This window comes from Lampris incognitus, chromosome 6, assembly GCF_029633865.1.
Source record: "Lampris incognitus isolate fLamInc1 chromosome 6, fLamInc1.hap2, whole genome shotgun sequence".
NCBI lineage: Eukaryota > Metazoa > Chordata > Actinopteri > Lampriformes > Lampridae > Lampris > Lampris incognitus.
Genome location: NC_079216.1, coordinates 4661780 through 4684909, shown reverse-complemented (window position 1 = coordinate 4684909; position 23130 = coordinate 4661780). Strand labels below are relative to the sequence as shown.

At 45.7% G+C, this 23130-nt stretch overlaps 1 protein-coding gene across 1 annotated transcript in view; it reads left to right on the top strand.

Moving 5' to 3' along the window:
- Positions 1-23130, top strand: part of si:ch211-272n13.3 (ankyrin repeat domain-containing protein 36C) — a 51939-nt gene that overhangs the window by 22194 nt on the left and 6615 nt on the right. Inside the window, exons 27-41 of the mRNA XM_056281660.1 lie at positions 475-622; positions 937-1150; positions 3406-3589; positions 5669-5815; positions 7650-8112; positions 9136-9641; positions 9816-9968; positions 10239-10414; positions 11679-11772; positions 12264-12341; positions 14607-14741; positions 17608-17720; positions 18263-18410; positions 18608-18898; positions 21843-22078. Coding sequence (XP_056137635.1) covers positions 475-622; positions 937-1150; positions 3406-3589; positions 5669-5815; positions 7650-8112; positions 9136-9641; positions 9816-9968; positions 10239-10414; positions 11679-11772; positions 12264-12341; positions 14607-14741; positions 17608-17720; positions 18263-18410; positions 18608-18898; positions 21843-22078 — 3086 coding nt within the window. The remainder of the gene's footprint in view (positions 1-474; positions 623-936; positions 1151-3405; positions 3590-5668; positions 5816-7649; positions 8113-9135; positions 9642-9815; positions 9969-10238; positions 10415-11678; positions 11773-12263; positions 12342-14606; positions 14742-17607; positions 17721-18262; positions 18411-18607; positions 18899-21842; positions 22079-23130) is intronic.

Below are 23130 nucleotides of genomic sequence, written 5' to 3'. Positions count from 1 at the left end.
GGATATGATTAGTGAACATGTTTGAATGGGAGAAGTGAAAACTTCAGTGTAAGCCCACATATGAAAAGATTTAGTGTGATGCATTTTGATTGGCTGCTGAAGTTACTATAAATCGTAAGCCCATAAATGTAGTAGCTCCAGAAGCATTGGACCAGAGAGCATCGCAGTCTTTTGACCGGCATGTTATGTCATTTCTGTAGGAAAGCCTAGAATTCATCCTTTGAATGTTGTACTGAAGTTTAATTTCATAGTAAAAAAGGAAGAAACTTTGGAATCAAGACTTTTATTTTCTGATTCATGTCGAGTGTGAAAGGGCCTTGAAGTCCTAGTGAGTCAGCATGGTTGCATTCATATCAACCTTACCAACTGACTGTAAACAGTATTTAACCATTTAAAATTGGCTTTTATTTCATATACAGTGTAGGCAACAAGGTACTAGGGATAATGATAAAAGGTTATTTTTCATGCATCCAGACTCAAGACCCTGAGAAAATGGAGATTGAGGAGGACTTGGATGAACTTACTCAGTCCTCGGACACTGCTACAGATGACCTGGACTCCCCCGCTTCTGGCTACCGCCATGCCTCCCTCCTCATCGAGAAACTGGACTCTGCAACCTTCGGTATGCATACAGCTTTTAACAGGATGGTAGGGAATAATCTATGAAGTAAATAGTGATACTCTTTATAATTTCAAACAGGGCTGAAATTATTTGCCAATTTTGTTGACAGTCTAATTCATCGGCGGTTTTACTGACATACAAATGGCTCAATTGTAAAATCTTTGCCATGTTTCAGGGTTTTTTTACGAAAAGTATTTGCATCAAATATGTCATTATAACTAAACTTTATTTCATCACATTGTGGACTGATTAGTATATATCAGGAAAGATCCAGAGGGGTTCCTTTGCTAAATCTCTCATGTTATATCCCTCAGATTCCAGAACCATGGTGAAGCTACAGAACATTTTCCATGAGTATGAGCGCTCCATCCAAAAGGCGCGCAGTCGCCATGGGCACCTGACTGACAAGGTGAGCCAGATTGAGATGGAGCGGGCGGAGCTAAGGAACTCTTTGGAGGAAGTGAAAGATGTCAAATCTGCTCTGGAACGCCACCAACTGGAGCTACAGACTGAAGTCAACAACCTCAAGTGAGAACTAGAAAAGTGTAGTTTCTGGAGCAACTGTGGGCTAGCTGAAAACTGCTGAAAATGAGAGTTAAAAACTACCTGCTGGGTGCTATGGTGTTGAAGTACATGAAATATCTCTAAACTGTGACGACATCAACCACTCTAGCCAGGCACTATGCACACCCATTATAACTTATGAAAAGTGCATAAAACTTCATTTGCAATTTCTCAAAAACTATAAAAGATGTCTAAAAGCTGTGTAGAAGTCTTAAGGAACAACATGTGCTGACTCGTTTCAAGTTTGAATGAAGTTCGTAGCTAAAGTATGAAGGTGTAGTTAGAATTCAAAAGGGGCGTGGTTGAACGTTCCATCCATAGACTTTCTTTGTAAAAAAAAAAAAAGTGGTGGGGAAAAAATTAGAATTAAAAAAAGTATAAAAGGTATCAAAAAGTTGAAAAGTACAAAAATGTAAGACGAAAGCGGAACATTTTAAAATCTGAAAAAAAGTTTTTAGCTGAAAGTGTGAAAGTGTAGAACAAGTAGAAAAAATGCTGAACTTTAAAGAATCTGTCCCATTCGTTCTAACGGCAAAAAAGTGTCAATAAAGATGAACAATTCAAAACGTATAAAGGATATGAAAAAGGTGTGTAGAATCACACAAATTGGCTGAAACCTTTAAGACTTGAGAGAAGTTTTGATCTGAAAGTGTGTGAAAGTAGATAGCGGATGAAAAACGTGGAGAATAATAAAGATAACTAGAATGTTGCAGTTCCAGAGGAAACTGCGTTTGAGAGCTGGAAGCTGTTAGCTGCTGCTGCTGCTACCGCCGCGGCTAGCAATCCAGCAGCAATTTTTCAAGTATTTTAGCGCCACCTACAGCTGAAATTGTATCAAACGCTACAGACTTGTTCAGCATCCCCAACTGGGTACCATGGAATGTTATATTACAAATATCAATTTTCTCACGTTCTACTTTTAACCTCAGCACAGAATCAAAACAATGAAAAAACAGGCCATTATTGGTTTTCTGATATTGGATTTGTAAACAAACAATGAAATAACAGGTCGTTCTTAGTTTTGTGATTTTGGATTCTAACTCGGATATGAAATGATTGAGTTATACAGACATTTTCTCATGTTCTAATTTTAACTTCAGAACAAAATCAAAACAGTGGAAAACAGCCCATTACTGTTTTTGTATTTGTAAATGAACAACGAAAAACAGCCCGTTATTGGTTTTATGATTTTGGATTTGTAAATGAATAATGAAATAACAGGTTGTTATTGGTTTTCTGATTCTGGATTTTAAATCGGATGTGAAATGATGGAAGGATACATGGATATAGGTTTCGAATTGGTATCGTCAAAGGAACACAGTGTGCAAGTATTGTTTTTACTACGCCTCATGCGTCATGCGTTATGAGCAAAACGTAAGTAAAACACATAATAACTGACCACGTGGTACCTATTTCATTATTTTAAGCATTTCCACATGGGGCACTTTAGCACTTGCAGTTGTTGAGATTTCAACTTTTAAACATTCTTCCCTTTAGACTCTACTACTACTACTTTCGGCTGCTCCCGTTAGGGGTCGCCACAGCGGATCATCCGTAATTTATGATCCGCATATTTGATTTGGCAAAGATTTTATGCCGGATGCCCTTCCTGACGCAACCCTCCCCATTTGTCCGGGCTTGGGACCGGCACTAAGGATGCACTGGCTTGTGCATCCTCAGTGGCTGGGTTATTCTTCCCTTTAGACTACCATTATAAATTGTTTTTTTTTAATTATTATTATAAAAATTCACTGGAACATGCTGGCATAAAGAAAAGTAATAGCATACATTTCCTGAAGAAGATGTACGTTTTGACTTTCAAACGAAGTTTCTATGGCAAAAAGTACAGAAGTAGATAAATGCCAAAAAAACTGCAAAATAAGAAAAAGAATCACCCTATCTATCCCTTTATTTTCTATCCCTCTGTCTCAGTGGTGTCTAACCCTGCTCATGGATAACTACCATCCTGCCGGTTTTCACTCCAACCCAAATTTAACACATTTGATTCTACTAATTACCTTCAGACCAAGACCTTAAATTAATAGAATCGAATATGTTGAATTGGGGTTGGAGTGAAAAGCAGTAGGAGGGTAGCTCTCCAGGAACTGAGTTGGACACCACTGCTCTATATATTACACAGCAGGTTTACATTTGCATTTGTCTGAAATCAGATGATGCACCAGTGTATAAATGTCATCCTGTTGAACCCCTCGGTGCAGGTTCCAGCTGAAACAAGAGCAAGAGAATCGGCGTAATGCCACCATGATGTATGAGACCACCAGGGAGAAGCTGAGGAGGACAGAGGAGCAGCAACAGCGGGAAGTGGAAGAAAGACAAAGCGTGGAGCTCACCCTCCGCAACCTGGAGCTAGAGAGGAGAACTCTTGTCAACAACATGAAAATGGTACCAGCTTATATACCAGTACCCCCAATACCAGTTCTTATACCAGTACCTCCTAATACCAGCTCACACATCAGTGCCCCTTTCCCATGAGCTCATTAATGCTCTGACCACCTAATGGAACAGTTAAAATAGTTTGACTTTAATCTATTTTAAAAATTATATAAATATATATATATATAAGAATCCCAAGAAACCCAATGAAAGTACACCAGCAGAGCTACAGCACCTGGCCAGGAAAAGGGAAACTAGAGCCCCCTCCAGGAGCCAAACCTGGGAAAGGAGCTCACCAGCGAGCATCTGGTGGCCAGGCCTTGGCCCATGGGGCCCGGTTGGACCCACCCCGAAAGAACAACATGGAGCCACCACCCCGTGGACCCACCACGCGCGGGGATGAGCATTGGGGTAGGGTGCAATGCAGGCCAGGTGACAGGCAAAGGCGGGGACCGGGACATGCCGACTTCTGGCATCACAGATTGGTACTCAGGACATGGAATGTCACCTCTCTGGCAGGGAAGGAGCCTGAACTGGTGTGGGAGGTGGAGCGGTACTAATTAGATGTAGTTCGGCTCACCTCCACACATAGCATGGGCTCTGGTACCAAATTCCTGGAGATGGGCTGGACTCTTTACTTTATTGGAGTTGGCCAAGGTGACAGGCGCCGGGCAGGTTTGGAGATACTCACAAGTCCCCAGTTGAGCACCGCTGTGTTGGAGTTCTCCCCGGGGACTGAGAGGGTCGCCTCTATATGACTGCGAGTCGCTGGGGGGAAGGCTCTTGAGTGTTGTGTGTGCTTTTGCACCAAATAGCAGTTTGGAGTATCTGGCTTTCTTGGAGTCTCTGGGTGATGTCCTGGATAAGGCTCCGCCTCGGGACTCTATAGTTCTGCTGGGGGACTTCAACGCTCATGTGGGCAATGATGGAGAAACCTGGAGGGGCGTGATTGGGAGGAATGGCCTCCCCAATCGGAACCCGAGCAGTACCTTGTTATTGGACTCTTGTGCGAGTCATGGATTGGCCATAACAAACACCATGTTCGAACATAAGGTAGTTCATACGTGTACTTGGTACCAGAACACCTCAGGCCGAAGATCAATGATAGACTTTGTGGTCGTATCATCAGATCTGCGGCCATATGTTTTGGACACTCGGGTGAAGAGAGGAGCAGAGCTGTCAGCTGATCACCACCTGGTGGTGAGTTGGATCAGATGGCAGGGAAGGCTGCCGGACAGACCTGGCAAACCCAAACATGTAGTGAGGGTGAACTGGGAATGTCTGGCGGAGGCCCCTGTCCATGAGGTCTTCAACTCCCACCTCCGGAAGAAGTTCTCGTGTATCCCAAGGGAGGCTGGGGACATGGAGTCTGAGTGGGTCATGTTTAAAGCCTCTTTTGCAGATGCGGCAGGTAGGAGCTGTGGTCATAAGATCATCAGTGCCTGTCAAGGCGGCAACCTAAGAACCCGCTGGTGGACACCAGCAGTGAGAGAAGCCGTCAGGCTGAAGAGGGAGGCCTTTCGGGCTTGGTTTGCCCAGGGGTCTCCTGAGGCAGCAGACAGCAGACCTGAAGACCAAGAGGGAGGACGGTCATGCTCAACCCTGAGTAACTTGGCCAAATTGCACCCATAAAACTGTGAACTAGGAGATAGATACAAATAGTTGATGGGATGAGTTGTTTCTATGCCATAGTATCCTGGCTACCATTGACATTCCAGTGGATACCTTATCTCTTGGGATGCCTTATCGAAGTTTATAGGGACCAGGGTTAAATGTTTATTCGCATTATTTGTTGATGGGATATGCAGGATATGCATTTATGTGTGCCATGTCAAAGATGGGATGCTTTAGTTGCTTAAATACCAATGGGATTTTGGTCTGCATGTGAATTAAGTCATTGATGGTAAATCAAATCGTAAGATATAATAATAAGATTTTAGCAGTTGCGGCATCAGAGTTGAGGAGCACCGCCTAGTTCATACAGAATAGGGTATCCTGTGAAGAGACTTACCTCTTTATAGGTATTTGGCTAAACAAATTATTTGTGCATGTGTGTGATTGTGTCATGTTTGTGTTGCTGCGATCCAGCTGGAGCAGGATCGCAGTGAGACCCAGAGGCTGTTGGCCCAGGAACGCAGTGCCAGAACCCTGCAGGAGAACCTTCTAAACAGCCATCTTCGCAAACAGCAGGAGATGGAGGAGGAGAACAGGAAGAACATCAGTAAGAGCAATGAGGTAGTCTTCACACAGCTGCAAACATCATTCTCCATCATGCCATCATCATTCTCATCATTTTATTGTCATTGTCAAACTTAATGGGTTATATCTGTAACTCAAAGAAAGAAAGTTGAATCAGTTCGTCTGGACACGTTTATTGAGAGAACCGTTTAATCTCTCATCTAAGTGACCTCTTCAGTCTCAACTGACTGCAGGTGTCCCCACCCTTATAAACAATACAGTGGCATAATGACCAAAAACGATCGGTTTCGTATGCAAATTGCCATGACCATTAACTAGTTACAATGGCCATGTGTACTATTCACAGAGGACTGGGGAATGGTTGTAATCACAGCATTGTAAGATGGCGACAGATGTACTCTTAGTCCCCCCCCCCCCCAGTTCAGTGATGGTCGTTCACTCTTCACATAGATGGCCTCTTTGACTCTCCGTTCGAACCAGCGTTCCTCCCTATCAAGGATGTGCAGGTCCTTGTCCTCGAAAGAGTGGCCACTGGCTTATAGACTGTGGAGTCCTGGCCTGATGTGTTAGCTCTCCGGTGTGTTGTGCCATCCTCTTGGCCAGCATCTGTTTGTTTTCCCCAATGTACAAGTCACGGCAATCCTCTTGGCACTTAACAGTGTATACTGTAATGCTACTACTACTAATAATAATTACATTTATATAGCGATTTTCTAGACACCCAAAGTGCTTCACATTGAAGGGGGTAACTCGCCTCAACCACCACCAATGTGCAGCACCACCTGGGTGATGCACGGCAGCCATTTTGTGCCGGAATGCTCACCACACATCAGCTTGAGGTGGAGAGGGAGGAATCATTGAGCCAGTTACACAGGAGGATGATTAGGTGACCAGATGGAGGAATTTTGCCAGGATACCGGGGAACCCCCTACTCTTTGTGATAAGTGCCATGGGATCTTTAATGACCACAGTGAGTCAGGGCCTCGGTTTAACGTCTCATCTGAAGAACTGCATCTCCTACAGCACAGTGTCCCTGTCACTGCACTGGGGCATTGGGATTTGATATTTGGGGGTGGGGGTTAGGACCAGAGGGAAGACTGCCCCCTATTGGCCCACCAACACCACTTCTGGTAGTGTTGTTGGGCCAGTTTGTGCTCTGTTTGTGCCGGGGGACCCGATCCTTGGGATGGACCAATTTCTGGTGCAGCGTGTTTTGGGGTTTGAAAGCAACTGAGACACGGTGTTTGGAAAATACGCGTCTCAACTGTTCCGACACTCCCGCCACATACGGGATCACCACTGGTTTATGCTTACGCAGCTGTTGTCCTTCTCCTCTCTTCGATCGGCTGGTGCACTGTTTGGGCATCTTCCTGGCTTTGGCAAACGCCCAGTTAGGATAACCACACTTAACCAGGGCCTGTGTAATGTGGGATTTGTCCCCTTCCCCCTGTGTGAGTATCTTTTATAATGCAGATATTAGTGACGACCGTCAAGGGGGTTGAATACTTTTGCAAGGAACTGTATCTGTAACTGTTTTTGCTGCCTGACTCGGTTCAATTAAAGGACTGGAAAGTAAAGAACTTTACTACTTAAAAATTTAGAATTTGGTTTTCAGTCCCAGCACTCTGTATGTACAGTATACACAACATCTACATTTATATTTGTTTCTCTCAAGGCAAATCTGAACAAGTAGAATAACATGATAAAGGAAATAAGCACTCAGCAATATTAACATCAGTCACATCTTACTCAGAACTCTAACCAAGCGCCCCACAGTCAGGTCTGAATAAGAAGTAAAATATTAAAGTACAAGTATATAGGAATTCATTGATTAGCATTGCAGTGTTAAAATGTAGATTGTTCCCCACAGGCCCTGTCTCAGCTTACTGAGGCCAGCGACAGGGAGAAGGAGCTCCTCCAGCAGACGGCCTCCCTGCAGGAGGAGCTGAGTCTCCTGAGAACAGAGCTGGAGCGCTCAAGGGCCAACAGCAACTTGGAGGAGAGCCGCCTGGTGGAGGAGAGCGAGGCCCTCAGGGAGCGCCTGGAAGACACTCGCCGAGACCTGAAACTGAATGAAGATGCGCTTGCCCAGACTGTCTTCCAGTACAACAGCCAGCTGAGCGCTCTCAAGTCTGAGCTGGCCATCTCCACCAGCCGCCTGGAGCATGAGCGGCAGGCTCGCGAGACACTGGAGGCAGAGGTGGAGTCTACCCGGAATCGCCTGGCGGGGGCGACGCAGGAGGCAGAGCGCTGCCAGGCAACCCGCGCAGATGCAGAGAAAGCCCTGCTCCGTGAAAAGGAGGAGCACCAGCGGATTAAAGACAAACACACAGGTGAGTGGGCGTTAGAACCTCAATATGACATTTACACTATCTGTCTGCTGTCAGAAGTCTTGAACTAGAGTCACTTACCAGAAATAATTAGACCAAACTGTCTTCTTTTACCTGCATTTAAAGGGAAACGGTCATGATTTTCAACATTATCTTTACATAATTGTTGCAAGGATAACACGTCCATTAGCAGCTGAAACGCCGCTGACATTGTCCACCACTGGCAGAAAATCTGTAAAAAGGCAAAATTACTCCTTCTTTGCTGATGGGCTGCATTGTATAAGAAAATATCAACACTAAATACAGCTGTATAATGAGGCAATGTTACTCACATTTTCTTTTTCTTAAAATGTATTTCCGATTTTTCCCTTTTTCTCCCAATTTAGTGGCCAATCGATCCTTATTTTATTTCAAACACCCGCCCCCGTAATGCATGTGTTCGCCAACTGCATCTCTCTGGCCGGCAGTCTCAAAGGAGACGTCTCCCCACTTTCATGACGAGGCAAATCCAGGCCGAACCACTGCTTTTTCCGATACACACAGAGACGCGTGTGATGAACACAAGCCGACTCCGCCCCCCTCCTGAAGGCAGCGTTGCCAATTATTGCTGCTTCGTCGAGTCCGGCCATAGTCGGATCTGACGAGACCGGGGCGTGAACCCCGGTCCCCAGTGGGCAACTGCATCGACACAAAGCTGATGCTTAGACCGCTACACCACCGCGGACCCCACATTTTCTTTTTGTCCAGTGTATCAGCAAACCAGGAAGTAGGTTTTCCGTTTCACATTTTGCTGCACAATTTCGGGCATTTCAGACACGCAGATTACCTAGTATTATGGCTGCTAGTGGAGTGTTTTCCTTACAACATATGTTTATAGATAATATTGAAGATTTTGATTTTTTTTTTCCTTTAACAGCTGATCACAATGCGTAGACTGGCATTGAAAAACATCGGCGTCATTAGTGTTTTTGTAATGCAAGGGGTGTAGAATATTGTGACACTACAAGTGTAAAATAAAATCTCCAGGTGAAGCATCCAGTCAACGTGAGGCAGTTAGCAGCCTGTCCCAGAAACTGGCCACGGCGGAGGTCCGAGCAAACAGCCTGGAGAACGAGGTCCACAGGGCAACTCTGCAGCTGACAGAGAAAGGTCTTCTGCTGGAGGCCCTGCAGCGGGAGAAGGACCAGGCAGCGGCACGGGCCAAGGAGCTGGAGACCACCCTGCAGGCTGAGAGAGAGCTGGCCAGCCGGGCCGCGGCCCGCCAGGAGACCACGCAGGAGCGGCTAGCTCAGGCCCAGAGTGAGGGCATGCTACTGCGACAGCAGCTAGAGGAAGCCCAGAACAAGGGTGTGGCCAAGGAACGTGCCGTGACCGATGCACAGGAGCGCTTCAGCGACATCCTTTCAAAGCTGCGCTCAGACTGCGAGGAGAGGGTACAGTTGGTGGAAGAGAGGAATAGGGAGCTGGCCAGCAAGGCGGCCGAACTCCGAGAGCAGCTCTTCAAGTTGGAGGAGGAGAGGAACGAGAGAGAGGTAGGGCCAGGGCAAAGACGGGTAAAAGGATTAAGACTACCGCTTCCTCCTGACCTGCTTTTACCTTTTCCCTTCTTATGTCTCCTCCTAGAGGTCAGGTTAGTCCTAATGTCTAACAGAGATGAGTTCTCTCTCTTTCTCTCTCTCTCTCTGTCTGTCTCGCTCTGAGTGCAGGCCGGTCTGAGGCAGCTGCAGCAGGAGCTAGCTGACTCATTGAAGAAGCTTTCCATGAGTGAGGCCTCCCTCGAGGTCAACACACGCTATCGCAATGACCTGGACGAAGAGAAGGCCCGGCTCCTCAAGGACATGGACCGACTCAAGGGGAAGGTAATGGAAAGGGGGTCAGCGCCACCTTGTGGCATCATACTCTTACCACGTCTCCTATACTAGCTGCATTGGAAAGAAGACGCAGGCAGCTTAAGTTGTGTTGTAACTAGCTCAGCTGTGCTATACTTAGAGCGCCTGGCCCCTAACTCCTGTGGGTGACGGAGCAGGATGTCACACAGGACAATAACAGTGAATCCATGCTGTCCTTGAGCTGACAACAGTGATCTTTATCCTGTCCGAGTTCACTAACAATCTCTCTCTGTGGTGTAGCTGGAGGAGAGCGAGGATCAGTTCGTCCAGGCTGAGCGGCGCATCAATGGTCTGAAAAGCAGTCTGAATGACAGGGAGCGGGAGCTCACCACTACCGCCCAGAGACTCCAGGAGGCACTGTCAGCCACACAAGGCTCTGACACCACTATCGGACAGCTAGAGGAAACTGTGCAGAGGTACATACCTACACTGTCTCTATCTGTCTCTGTCTCTCTCTCTCTCTCTCTCTTCTACTACTACAACTCTCGGCTGCTCCCGTTTGGGGTCGCCACAGCGGGTCATCCGTTTCCATCTCTTCCTGTCCTCTGCATCTTCCTCTGTCACACCAGCCACCTGCATGTCCTCCCTCACCACATCCATAAACCTCCTCTTTGGCCTTCCTCTTTTCCTCTTCTCTGACAGCTCCATATTGAGCATATATATTCTCTCTCTCTGTGTGATACATAATTAAGCCCACTTACTGGAGAATGAAGCAACAAACACACACATCTGTAGCTTGCCTTCCTATACACACATACACACACTCTCTCTATATATATGTGAAGCAATAATTGAGCCCACTCCCTTGAGAATGAAAACACATACACAATCACACACATCTGCTTGGAACCCTTTACAATGAAAAATATTATAATTTATGTTTATACTTATATTTATAATTGAGACTACAGCCCAACTATCTATAATAATGTGATACATTATATAGTAGTATAGAAAGTATAGTATAGAAAATATATAGAAAGTATTCATTCATCTTCAGCCGCTTCTCTGAGGTCGGGTCACGGTGGCAGCAAGCTAAGTAGGGCGCTCCTCCTGGGGGATCCCAAAGCATTCCCAGGCCAAATTGGACATGTAGTCCCTCCAGCGAGTTCTGGGTCTACCCCGGGGTCTCCTCCCAGTTGGCGGTGCCCAGTAAACCTACAAAGGAAGGCGCCCAGGAGGCATCCTAATCAGATGCCCAAACCACCTCAACTGGCTCCTTTCACAATGAAGGAGCAGCTGCTCTGCTCCGAGCTCCCTCCAGATCTCGGAGGGAGCCCGATCGGGCCCGGCCCGAAAAAGCAACATGGATCTACCACCCCGTGGACCCAGCACACGCGGCGATGAGCATTGGCGTAGGGTGCAACGCAGGCCGGGCGGCAGGCAAAAGAAGGGACTGGGGCGTTGCAACTTCCGGCATCACAGATTGGTCCTCGGGACTTGGAATATATAGAAAGTATAGAAAATAAAATCAATTTTGCCCTTTTCATTTCATATCTGAAATAGAAACCGCTGGAAACGGTACATCCTGTCTCTGTTGGTTAGAAGAAATGAATGATTTGTATAAAGAAATGTATAATTTTAAATATCTATGGTCAGAGGGTCTTAAATTGCACGTTCTTGTTCAGTCTCCATAGATTGGTGACTCGGATACGTTGTAATATGTTGGCTTGCTTCCAGGTTGGAGATAGAGAACGCCAGGCTGGAGGCAGCAGCCAAGCAGCAGTCCAACAGGATTGAAATCCTTCAGAAGGGAGCGCAGGAGGCGGCCCTGGTGAGTGAGAACCAACCCAAACAACCCCCATTCAGTTAACCTGCTTCACAGACAGCTTAACCAGCAAATTGTTACAATCTGATGGTGCTCTTTCAGTTTTAGGTGCTGTAGTGTGACGTAAATTATTAAACTGACTGTAGAGACATTACAAAGTGTTTAATCTTTTCACAGCTGACTGAATCTTCACCGGGAGGAGCGGTTAGTATTTTGGAGTTAGGCTTAGTATCTCTGTGTGGTTGACCTCTGGTTTTCTAAGCAGTTTCTCTCTGTTAATTAAAAAAAAAAAAAAGGAGAAAAAATAATCTTTGAACTCTTCAGAACCCTTTTGGTTGTACTTGGTGATGGTTTCTCTTCATAGGTTTGTGGCACCTGCTGTTCCTTCGTGTCTACAGCTGCATGATGCATGAAAGATATCCCTGAAAGGTCCAAGCTTTAAACCCTAAGAGAGTAAAACCTGTTCTTCACATCTCTTCGCATCTCCCCCCCATTAGGTCAGAAGTCGTCTGGAGGACTTGGTGACCAACCTTCAGGGCACGAAGATGAGTTTGGAGGACCAACTAAGTCGAGAGGTTGGTGACTTGTTCACATTTCTCCAATGACAAAACTCTTAGTTCTGCAGATTTCTGGTCTTCGTCTCTTCTTCTTCTTCTTTAGTTTTTGGAATTTGTCTAACTGACTTTAGAGTACAGTCGACACGTAACTTTAGACAGAGCAGGGGTGGGCAATCTTATCCAAAAAGGGCCAGTGTGGGTGAAGGTTTTTGTTCCAACCAAGCAGTTACACACCTGATCTCACTAATCAACTAGTAGAGTCTTTCCTGAGGAACTTGATTAGGAGACACAGTTGTGTAACTTCTTGGTTGGGACCAAGACCTGCACCCACACTGGCCCTTTCTGGATAAGATTACCCACCCTGCTTTAGAGTATTGGGCGGCATGGTGGCGCAGTGGTTAGCGCGGTCACCTCACTGCAAGAAGGTTCTGGGTTCAAGCCCCGGGGTTGTCCTACCTTGAGGGTCGTCCCGGGTCGTCCTCTGTGTGGATTTCACATGTTCTCCCCGTGTCTGCGTGGGTTTCCTCCGGGTGCTCCGGTTTCCTCCCACAGGCCAAAGACATGTAGGTCAGGTGAATCAGCTGTACTAAATTGCCCCTAGGTGTGTGTGTGTGTGTGTGTGTGTGTGTGTGTGTGTGTGTGTGTGTGTGTGTGTGTGTGTGTGTGTGTGTGTTGACCCAGTGTGATGGTCTGGCGGCCTGTCCAGGGTGTCTCCCCGCCTGCCGCCCAATGACTGCTGAGATAGGCTCCAGCATCCCCGCAACCCTGAGAGCAGGATAAGCGGTTCAGATAATGGATGGATGGATGGATGGACTTTAGTCTCAGGGAGATTTTATTCTTAAAACTAGGGATGCACCAGTCCGATGCTGATGTCGGATATTAGTTCAATACTGACTCAAATAGCTGGATTGGGTGTTGGTTACAGTCCAAAGACATGTAAGTCAGGTGAATTGGCAGTACTAAATTGTCCCTAGGAATGAATGTGTGTGTGTGTGTGTGTTAACCCTGTGTGATGGCCTAGCGGCCTGTCCAGGGTGTCTCCTAACTGCCGCCCACTGTCTGCTGGGATAGGCTCCAGCATCCCCGCGACCCTGAGAGCAGGATAAGCAGTTCAGATAATGGATGGATGGATGGATGGATGGGTTTTGGTGACAATGGGGCCGATCAATTTAATTCTGTGTTATTCTATGTTCACATCTACTATGTGCGTGTACTATGTTGTTCATCAGCAGCGCGCCAGTAGACCTGGCCATTTTGCTCGAAGGAGAGCTGTCATAGCATGGAGGGAGCTAACAACAATGTGTCAGCTGGTTGGAGGTATTTTACTCTTGCTGTGCCAACAAGTTCTATGGCTATTTGCAATATCTGCAAATCCAGTGTTTCGTGAGGTGGCGGTACCACTGCAAAATATAACACAACCATCTTATTAACTTATCATTGCAAAGATGCGAGAAATTTCCCAGTGATAGTGTTAAAGTGACAAAAATAGCAGAAGGTTCTTCAATTACTTGTTCTGGATGAGCAACCCCTGACAGTCTTTGAAAATTAGGGCTTCCCCACCACCTGACTGAACGCTTGGAACCACGGTACAGTTTGCCATCACGGAAATATGGCAGTCTATTCCATTGCCTACCAACATGGGGATCGCAGGTTCCAGTCCCTGTGTTCTCTCCGGCTTGGTCGGGCGTCCCTACAGACACAATTGGCCGTGTCTGCGGGTGGGAAGCCGCATGTGGGTATGTGTCCTGGTCACTGCACTAGCGCCTCCTCTGGTCGGTCGGGGCTCCTGTTCGGGGAGGAGGGGGAACTGGGAACAGCGTGATCCTCCCACATGCTACGTACCCCTGGTGAAACTCCTCACTGTCAGGTGAAAAGAAGCGGCTGGCGACTCCACATGTATCGGAGGAGGCATGTGGTAGTCTGCAGCCCTCCTCGGATTGGCAGAGGGGGTTGAGCAGAGACCGGGACGGCTTGGATGAGTGGGTTAATTGGCCAGGTACAATTGGGGGAGAAAACGGGAGGGGGGGGGACATATGAAAGCAGTGAAAACGAGATCATAAGACATGATAGGATTTTAAATGAAAGTCTATAAAACAGATTTAAGAGTGTTTATAAAGGAGGACAGATTGTGTTAGCCTGAGCTCATTGAGTGAGGCGGGCCAAAGTTGTTGACATTAAAGGTTTGATTGCCTCTGGTCATGAATCTGAACCGTCATCCTTTTTCATCGTATGATAACTTCCTGAACTGGCCTCTGTCCTCCGTCTCTCCTCTCTGGTGTTCAGGTGCAGAAACAGAGTGCGCTGTCCCACACCGCGCTGGACACTCAGGCACTATGGGAGGAGGAGCTGAAGAGTCGCTCCAAGCTGGGCCTGCGCCTGGCCGAGCTGGAGAAGGAGAAGGGAGAGCTCAGCAGCCAGGTGGCCAGCTCCTTACAGCTTGTACTTTTCATTTCTTTTTCAAACAAAGAGCCTTCGTTATAGTCGTTTGTAGAGTTACCTCGAAGGAAATGGTGTGAGGGATAATAGGACTGTTTAGGGACTGGAACAAATAAAGTAAAATAGGGTACGCACAACAGAGGAGATGATAAAGCCATCACAAATACAACCTCAAAATTTCAAAATTTACAAGGAAGTTAAAAGACCCAGGGAAGTTAATGTAACATTGTAAGGTAGCAAAATGAAGAGTGTCTCAGAGTAGACCTACGAGTCTACCTGTATGAGTCCACCGAGCAAGGAGAACGACTGGTTAGTTATTTTCTACTATCTGTTGACGTAGCCTGCCTGTGCTCAGGGACAGCATAGATTCACCATGTGCTACAAAGAAATTCCTGTCATCCAATGCTTTCCAGAAAAATTACATCTGTCGCAGAAAATGCAACTCTAAGAACATCTTTACACACAGAAAAGCCTCCTCTACTCACTCCTCCTTCACAGTTGGCCTATGGAATTGCTAATCGGCAGTAAACAAAACAGAATTTATCCAATCACCTGCTAACCTGTCAGACATTCAGGAACTAGCCCTGACCGAAACCTGGATTTGTCCAAAAGAACGTGCCACACCGGCCACACTCTCTGTTGACTCCACTTTCTCACACACACCCTGTTCTGTTGGGCGTGGAGGCAGTACAGGGGTCCTCATTTCCAAAGACTGGAAATTCACTAAGCTTTCTCCACTAAGCAACAACTCTTCCCGTGACCGTACAGTCAGAGTTACTGTTCTGCTGTTTGTGGTTGTCATATACCGCCCACCAGGGTGTCGACTGGGGAACTTTGTAGTCAAACTAGATGTGTTACTTTCATTCATTCCTGATGATGACACACCACTGGTTGTCATGGGAGACATGAATATTCGTACTGGCAAAACCCAAGCAGCTTGACTTCCTGTCACTTCTTTTCTTCATTTGACCTCAAACAGGTCTCTCCACCCCTCCCACACACAAAGTGGGCAATACTCTTGATCTGATTTTGACTTGGATCTGCTCCACAGCAAATGTGACTGTCACCTCCCTACATCTGTCTGACCACTTCTTTATTCAATTCACGGCCTCCTTACTGGAACATCGTCACGTTCCTGTGCAATTGGTCTCCTTCCACCGCAACTTCTGGTCCCTCACACCGACTCAAGTTTCATATGAGGTCTTGGCTACCATACCTCTCATAATGACTTCCCCTCACTCCCTTTCAATGAGGCTACAGACACACTCTGTTCCTCACACACTCTGTTCCTCACTAGCCTCCTCTCTTAACCATCTCTGCCCTTTAACATCCAAACTTGCATCCAGAGAGCCCACTGACCTCAGTGACTCAGAGTCTCCTAGCATCATTCTCCTCCAGTTTAAAAACTGCTAAGACCACTTGCTGTCAGCAAGATCTGTGGTGCCAAAGATGCTCGGAGAATGTTCTCTACGTTTAACTCCCTCCTCAGTCCGCCTCCTCCTCCGCCCTCCAGTCTGCTCACTGCAGACATGTTCGCCTCGTTTTTTACTGATATGGTCTCTTCCATCAGTAACCAATTCTCTGAGCCTGACCATCTCAGTCCTCAGCTGCCAACTAAGCATCCACTGTACTCTCCTTACCTGAACTTCCTCATTCAGTTCAATACTCCCTACCACTCATTACACTGCCTGTGAAAGGTGCCTGGTGCTACCACAACAGGACCTTAAGTTGTTAGCTAGACTCTTCTGCTGTAGTTCCGAGGTGGTGGAATGAGTTACTAAACTTTGTTCGATCAGCTGAGTCCTTCTCAATCTTTAAGAAAAGACTAAAGACCCAGCTCTTTTGCAAACACCTCTGCACTTAATGAACTAAAGGGAAAAAAAGAAAGGAAAAAAAATCTGCTTGTATGCACTCAATGCATTGCCTCTGTGCACTGCCTGTTGGCACCTGCGTCCTGTCAGACTCAAACTTAGCTTTATGGCAATTACTTGTGTTGTAAGCGCCATAAATAATTGGAATTGGGTCACTTGTACCAGGTGATCTAAATGTGGCCCGTGGGTATGATTATCAATGAAGACTTGGTAGCATTTAGGCACAAAGAACAAAGTGCAAATGAAGAATAAGATAATAACAGAAAATCTCAGTATGGAACATCTCTAATAGAACAGCAGTTAAGTGAATGAACTGAAGTTTATTCGTGTCACCATGAGTAGCACGACACAGCTTTGGTTGATATTTGCAGGTTAACTGTGCCTTTGAATTAGATTTAAATACAAACCAACGGGGTGTCCGGGTAGCATGGTGGTCTGTTTCGTTGCCTACCAACATGGGGATCGCCAGTTCGAATCCCTGTGTTACCTCCAGCTTGGTCGGGCGTCCCTACAAACACAATTGGCCGTGTCTGCAGGTGGGAAGTCGGATGTGGGCATGTGTCTTGGTCGCTGCAATAGCGCCTCCTCTGGTCGGTCAGGGTGGCAGTCTGGGGGGTAGGGGGAACTGGGGGGGAATAGCATGATCCTCCCACATGCTACGTCCCCCTGGTGAAACTCCTCACTGTCAGGTGAAAAGAAGCGGCTGGTGACTCCACATGTATTGGAGGAGGCATGTGGTAGTCTGCAGCCCTCCCCGGATTGGCAGAGGAGGTGGCACAGCGACCGGAACAGCTTGGAAGAGTGGGATAATTGGCCAAGTACAATTGGGAGAAAAGGGGGGGGGGGTCAACAAAAAAAAATACAAAGCAACAAGAGGCTTTTGAAGACGTGTGGTCCTGTGTTCTGGATGGAGTTTTGAAGGCTTGTGGCCCTGTGTTCTAGATGGAGTTTTGAAGGCTTGTGGTCCTGTGTTCTAGATGGAGTTGGAGAGGAAGAAAGCCAAGAAGATTTCCGAGCAGAAGAAGGCGATGGACACACGGCTTGACCAGGAGATGAAGAGGAACACTGAGCTCCAAAAAGAAATGTACAGGTGACACCTTTACCTCCTCCTCAGCCCTCTACACCCAATGGCAGTACCACCTCCACCTTATTTACCTCCACGTAGAACCCGGTAGAGTGCAGTCCTTCCTGGCTTACCCTGATATCCATCTCTGTGTTTCTACTGCAAGGATGTGACTTTTTTTTTCTTTTATTGCTGAGTATTATAGACAAACACTTACCCTTCATTTGTAATTGTTGGCAGTCTTTATTCTTCCAAGCGGTTTGGGATTCCTGGTCACCTCCATGCTGATGTCATAGCCTACTATATAGCCGAGCAAATGTAGTGCCATAGAAGTGTATTTTGTTGCTTGTTGTTTGATTTATCTTGTATCTGGATGGGTGTAATGTTCTTAGGTTTGTCCTCAGGATTGTGGGTCAGACGCACCGTCTTCCAGTATTGAATAGACATAAAGTTGCACCCGACTGTAAAGTCTACTATCGTCACACCGAGGCAAATCGTAAGACCTTATGTGTTTCTGCTGTTAACATTTTGTTTGTGTTTGTGTGTGTATGTTTGTGTCTGTGTCTTAGGCTCCGTACTCTGTTGAAGACTGCGAAGAAGAAACTTCGGGAGCAGGACAGCGGTGGTGCTGAGTTGGGCTCTCCCATGAGTAGTCTGAGAATGGAGATGGCCAAGCACAGCCTGGCGGACGTCTCCTTGGGACGGATGAAAGAAAAAGTATGTCCTTCTCGAAATGCACCACAATGAGCTTATAAAGTCCTCACTCAAGTTCTAAACCCAGCTTTGCATTCTCTGTTTAAACATTTTAGCCTGACAACATGTACACAACCAGGTTTTTGTCAAAGGGGGTCTGTGATGGACACAAAAGGCGTAGACCGAACGTTTTTGGGCTGTCCGCTTCTTCTGCCCCCCAGGTGGAGGAGCTGCAGGTGCAGCTGGAGAAGGAGGTGTTTCGCTGCCAGAAGCTGGAGAAAGTGAACGGCGAGCTGAAGGAGCAGCTGGTGGCCCAGAGAAGCCTGAGCCGAAGCAACGAGCGGTTGGAAAGGACCAAGAGGCAGCTGGAGGAGGAAGTGTCAGGGCTGCGGCGCCAGGTGGAGGTGGGCCTGGTGGACCAGAGCCAGTTGGAGCAGTACCGCCGTGATGCCGAGGAGAGAGCACGCAAGGAGATCCGACAAAAACTGGAGGAGGTCAACCTCTTCCTGCAGGTAGGGGGCGCTAATCAAAAGGTTCTTTCCTTTTGTTTTGCTTTTAAAACAAAATTCTGGGTTTTTATTGTTTTTTTGTTTTTTTTACTTACAGCCTGGATATTATTTTTGTAGATTTTGCCATCTGGTATTTTGATTATGATATTTTATTCACCAGCTTCATTTAGTGGATTTTAGAACGGGATCACCGCTGGACTCAGCTTTACAGCGGTGTCTTATGAGACAGCTGAGCAGGAGTCATAAACCTGTCCTTTAAACAACAACGCCCCCCCCCCCCAGTGTCTCCAACTGTTTCCATGATTGTCCATTATCTATGACTTCTCTATTGTTTTGGCCGAGTAGTTTATGGATGATTATTACTACCTACACTATCGCCTTGTTCAGTCTATTAGCCCAAATCCATTTTTTGGTGTATCCAGATTGATTTTCGAAAGTATGAACAAATCTGATCTAAACCACATGGGGAGGTGGTTTGAAATGTGATTCCAATCAGATTTCTACAGATGCGTCTCAGTCTAGATGGTCTGGCCGCCCAAATCGGATCTCAAACTGTCTTTTGCGTCACTTGCAACACGACACACAGCGACAACGTCAAATCCAGAGTGCCTGCCATAACTGCAGCATGGAACGTCACAATGTATACCAGCCTCCTCTGTCGCTGAGTTTGTCTGGTGTGACGGAGGAGTTCTGCATTACAACTTGACGGCGCAACTGTTTGGAGGGCGAGATGATGGATCTCCATTTCTCATGCTTCCGTGTTGGTAAACTGCGTACGTAGTTACTCACACCTACGTCGTTACCGCAGCAACCCATGCAGATCGGCTGGTGATGTCTGAACACACAAATCCGATCTGATCACTTGCAGATAACAGTGCAGACAGTCTGTCTTAAAGATCTGATTTGAGAAACAAATCCAATTTGCCTGCAGTCTGAACAAGGTCTAAGTATAGGCTGCTAATTCCTGAAAATTTAACCAGAAAGTAGCTCACTAATGTTACTTATCATTGGTGATATTGAATATTTTTGGTAATTACTTACAATTTGTATTTTAGTTTTCACATCCAAATATGTGGTTTAAATATAGTTCAATTGGACTTGTTGAAACATGTATGACACTCATGTTTCATGGTCCCATAAGATGCCATTGTAAAACTCTGGCCCTGTGTCCAAGAGCTCCAAAATAAAGCAGCTAGATAAAACATCATTACTGATATGCACGATGGAAAAACCTACAAAAATAAAACCCAGGTTGTAAAAAAAACCAATCATTCTTTATTTCATGTGTCTTTTATAATTATTAAAAATACTATGTAAGCCTTGCCCTGTGATGGCCGGGTGGCCTTTCCAGGGTGTCTCCCCGCCTACCGCCCAATGACTGCTGGGATAGGCTCCAGAATCCCCACGACCCTGAGAGCAGGATAAGCGGTTTGGATAATGGATGGACTATGTAAGCCTGTAGTCAAGTTTATTTGTGTAGTTCTAAGTCCGCTTTTTACTTGGTCAAGTCAAATATTATTTGTATAGCACAATTAAAACAACCACAGTTTACCAAAGTGCAGGCTTAAACAGGCTTAAAATGCCAAATAATCGAAAATAAATGTAAATAACAGTTAAGAATAAAAGAAAACAATAAACATAATAATACAATAATTTCCGGCACAATAGAAAGGGAAGTCAAAGTGTCAAGCTCAACTCAAATTGAAAGCCAATGAGAAGAGGTGAGTCTTCAGCAGCGACTTAAAATTTTCTAGGGTGTGTTCTGATCTAGGGTCAGTTCTTATATGAATAGGTAAGCTGTTCCTGAGATTAGGAGCAGCCATTGCAAAGGCTTGGTCGCCTCTATTTTTGTGCCTGGATCTCGGAGCATCCAAGAGTCTCTGATTGGTCAACCTCAGTGCTCTGACTGGAGTATGATGATGCAGGAGTTCTGCCAGATAGTGTGGCTCGAGCCCATTTAAAACCTTAAAAACAAGTGAAAAAAATCTTAAATTCAATTGTGAAACAGACAGGAAGCCAGTGGAGGGAGGCCAATACTGGTGTTATGTGATCACATGTTCTTTTTCCAGTTAGAAGACAAGTGGCTGCATTATGTACTAACTGCAGGCGATGAAGAGATGACTGTTTTACACCCACATACAAAGAAATTACAATAGTCTAAACTGAGAGGTAATAAAAACATGGATAACTCTCTTGAAATCTTTGGGAGAGAGATAAGCCTTTGCCCTGGTTAAAAGTTTAACTGAAAAAAGCTAGTTTTGACAACTGAACTAATCTGTTTATCAAATTTGAAGGAGCTGTCAAAAATCGCACCAAGATTCTTAACATTGATCGAATATAAGAAGCTCAAGTGCCAAGAATACCGTCAGAGTCATCCAATATATCAGGTAGTCAAAACATTACGATCTCAGTCTTATTTCCATTAAGATTGAGTAAGTTTAAATCTATCCACGTTTTGACATCTTTTAAACAGTTCAACAAAGGCTGCATTGAATCTTTGCTTTTTGTTTTTATAGGCAGATACATTTGTATATTATTAACAAAACAATGAAAAGGAATATAATGCTTCTTAAAAATGGACCCCAAGGGCAGCATATGACCTCTGATGACTAGTAGTTCTCCTGATTTCCTACGTTAAATGCAGTTATTGTAAGTCGCTTTGGATAAAAGTGTCAGCTAAATGCCTGTAATGTAAATGTATTGTAATATATAATGAAAAGAGGATGGGGCCCAAAATGGAAAATGGAGCCTTGAGGGGCCCCAGTAGGGACCCCAACAACAGTGTATACTCAACAGCTGCCAAACTGGAGAGACTTGTCTTTTTTTTTCCTTTAGAGATATTAAAACTATTCAAAAGTCATTAAATTTGTACTTTAAACATCTAAAGATACCCTTGATGACAGTGTCTAGTGAACACAGTATTAAATGTGGCTGATATGTCCCTCAGACCCAGGCGGCTTCCCAGGACGCACTGGATCAAATTAAATCTGCCAATGAGACCAATGTGCGCTCCCAGCTAGAACAGAGAATCCGGGAGCTGGAGGGGGAGCTGGGCCAGGTCCGGACTGCCCAGCAGGACAGCCTGAACCAGAGAGAATCCACACGCAGCGAGCTGGAGCGCTACCAGGAACTGTATACTGAGGAACTCCGCCTCCGCAAGTCCCTAGCTGCCAAACTGGAGAGGTGAGACCCGCCTGCCCACTGTACAGATGACAGAGATGTACAGTGCACAGATATAGATAAGCGTATGGAGATTCCTGAATTTTTGTAACTAAGTAACAGATTCTCCTTCTCTTCTGGCCCATAGTCTGCTTATAAGGTAAGGATACGTTAGTCTAGCATGCTATAGAGTTACGCTCCTGGATGGAGGTCTAGGCATCTTGTGGTCTAGAAGTGTTCCAGATCTGTTTAGTTCATAAACGACTATAATGGTGTAATTGTGTGTGCTGTCTGTATTAGCTACCTGCTATTCACTACGTGGTAAATGACCCACGTGCTAAGACACATTTTGAGTGTATTTGATTGGTCTACTATTATTCAGGACACAACATCAAATGGTCCCCTCAGTAAAATAGTCCTGACATTTTTAAGAAAAACCGTTCCATCAAATGGTTTGAATATTGAATGTACAGAATAGGCCTTCTCTGATCAGCAGGTACGTTGTGGTGGGAACCTGTAGATACAGGCTGAGTTATGCTGCATTCCATTCACTTTGGGAAGGTAGGATTGCCCACATCCTACCAGGAAATAATGCACTGAAATGTCTCTTTGAGGTCAGAATTCCAACTAGAATACAGGTGTTGGAGTTCCTCTCATCCCTGGCTTTAACAAGATACAGTCTATAATGTCACAGATCGAAAGGCCTAACCTGTGAACAACTTGCTTTTATCGTCAGCTTAATTTCATCATATGACAAGAAGTTCAGTTTCTAACATTGTGTGATCTTGACTTTGTCTTAACACATGTCTGGCAGTAGGTTAATAATTTAATTTTGAACATGATTGGTTAAGTTAATTAGTTCTTTAATTAATTGGCTCTTAATTTACCAGTCAATCTTCGTTCCAATCCTCACCTATGCTCATGAGCTTTGGGTAGGGACCGAAAGGGGGAGATCGTGGATACAAGCGGCTGAAATTAGTTTCCTCCGTAGGGTGTCTGGGCTCATCAGCCTTAGAGATAGGGTGAGGAGCTTGGACATCCAGAGGGAGCTCGAAGTAGAGCCGCTGCTCCTTCGC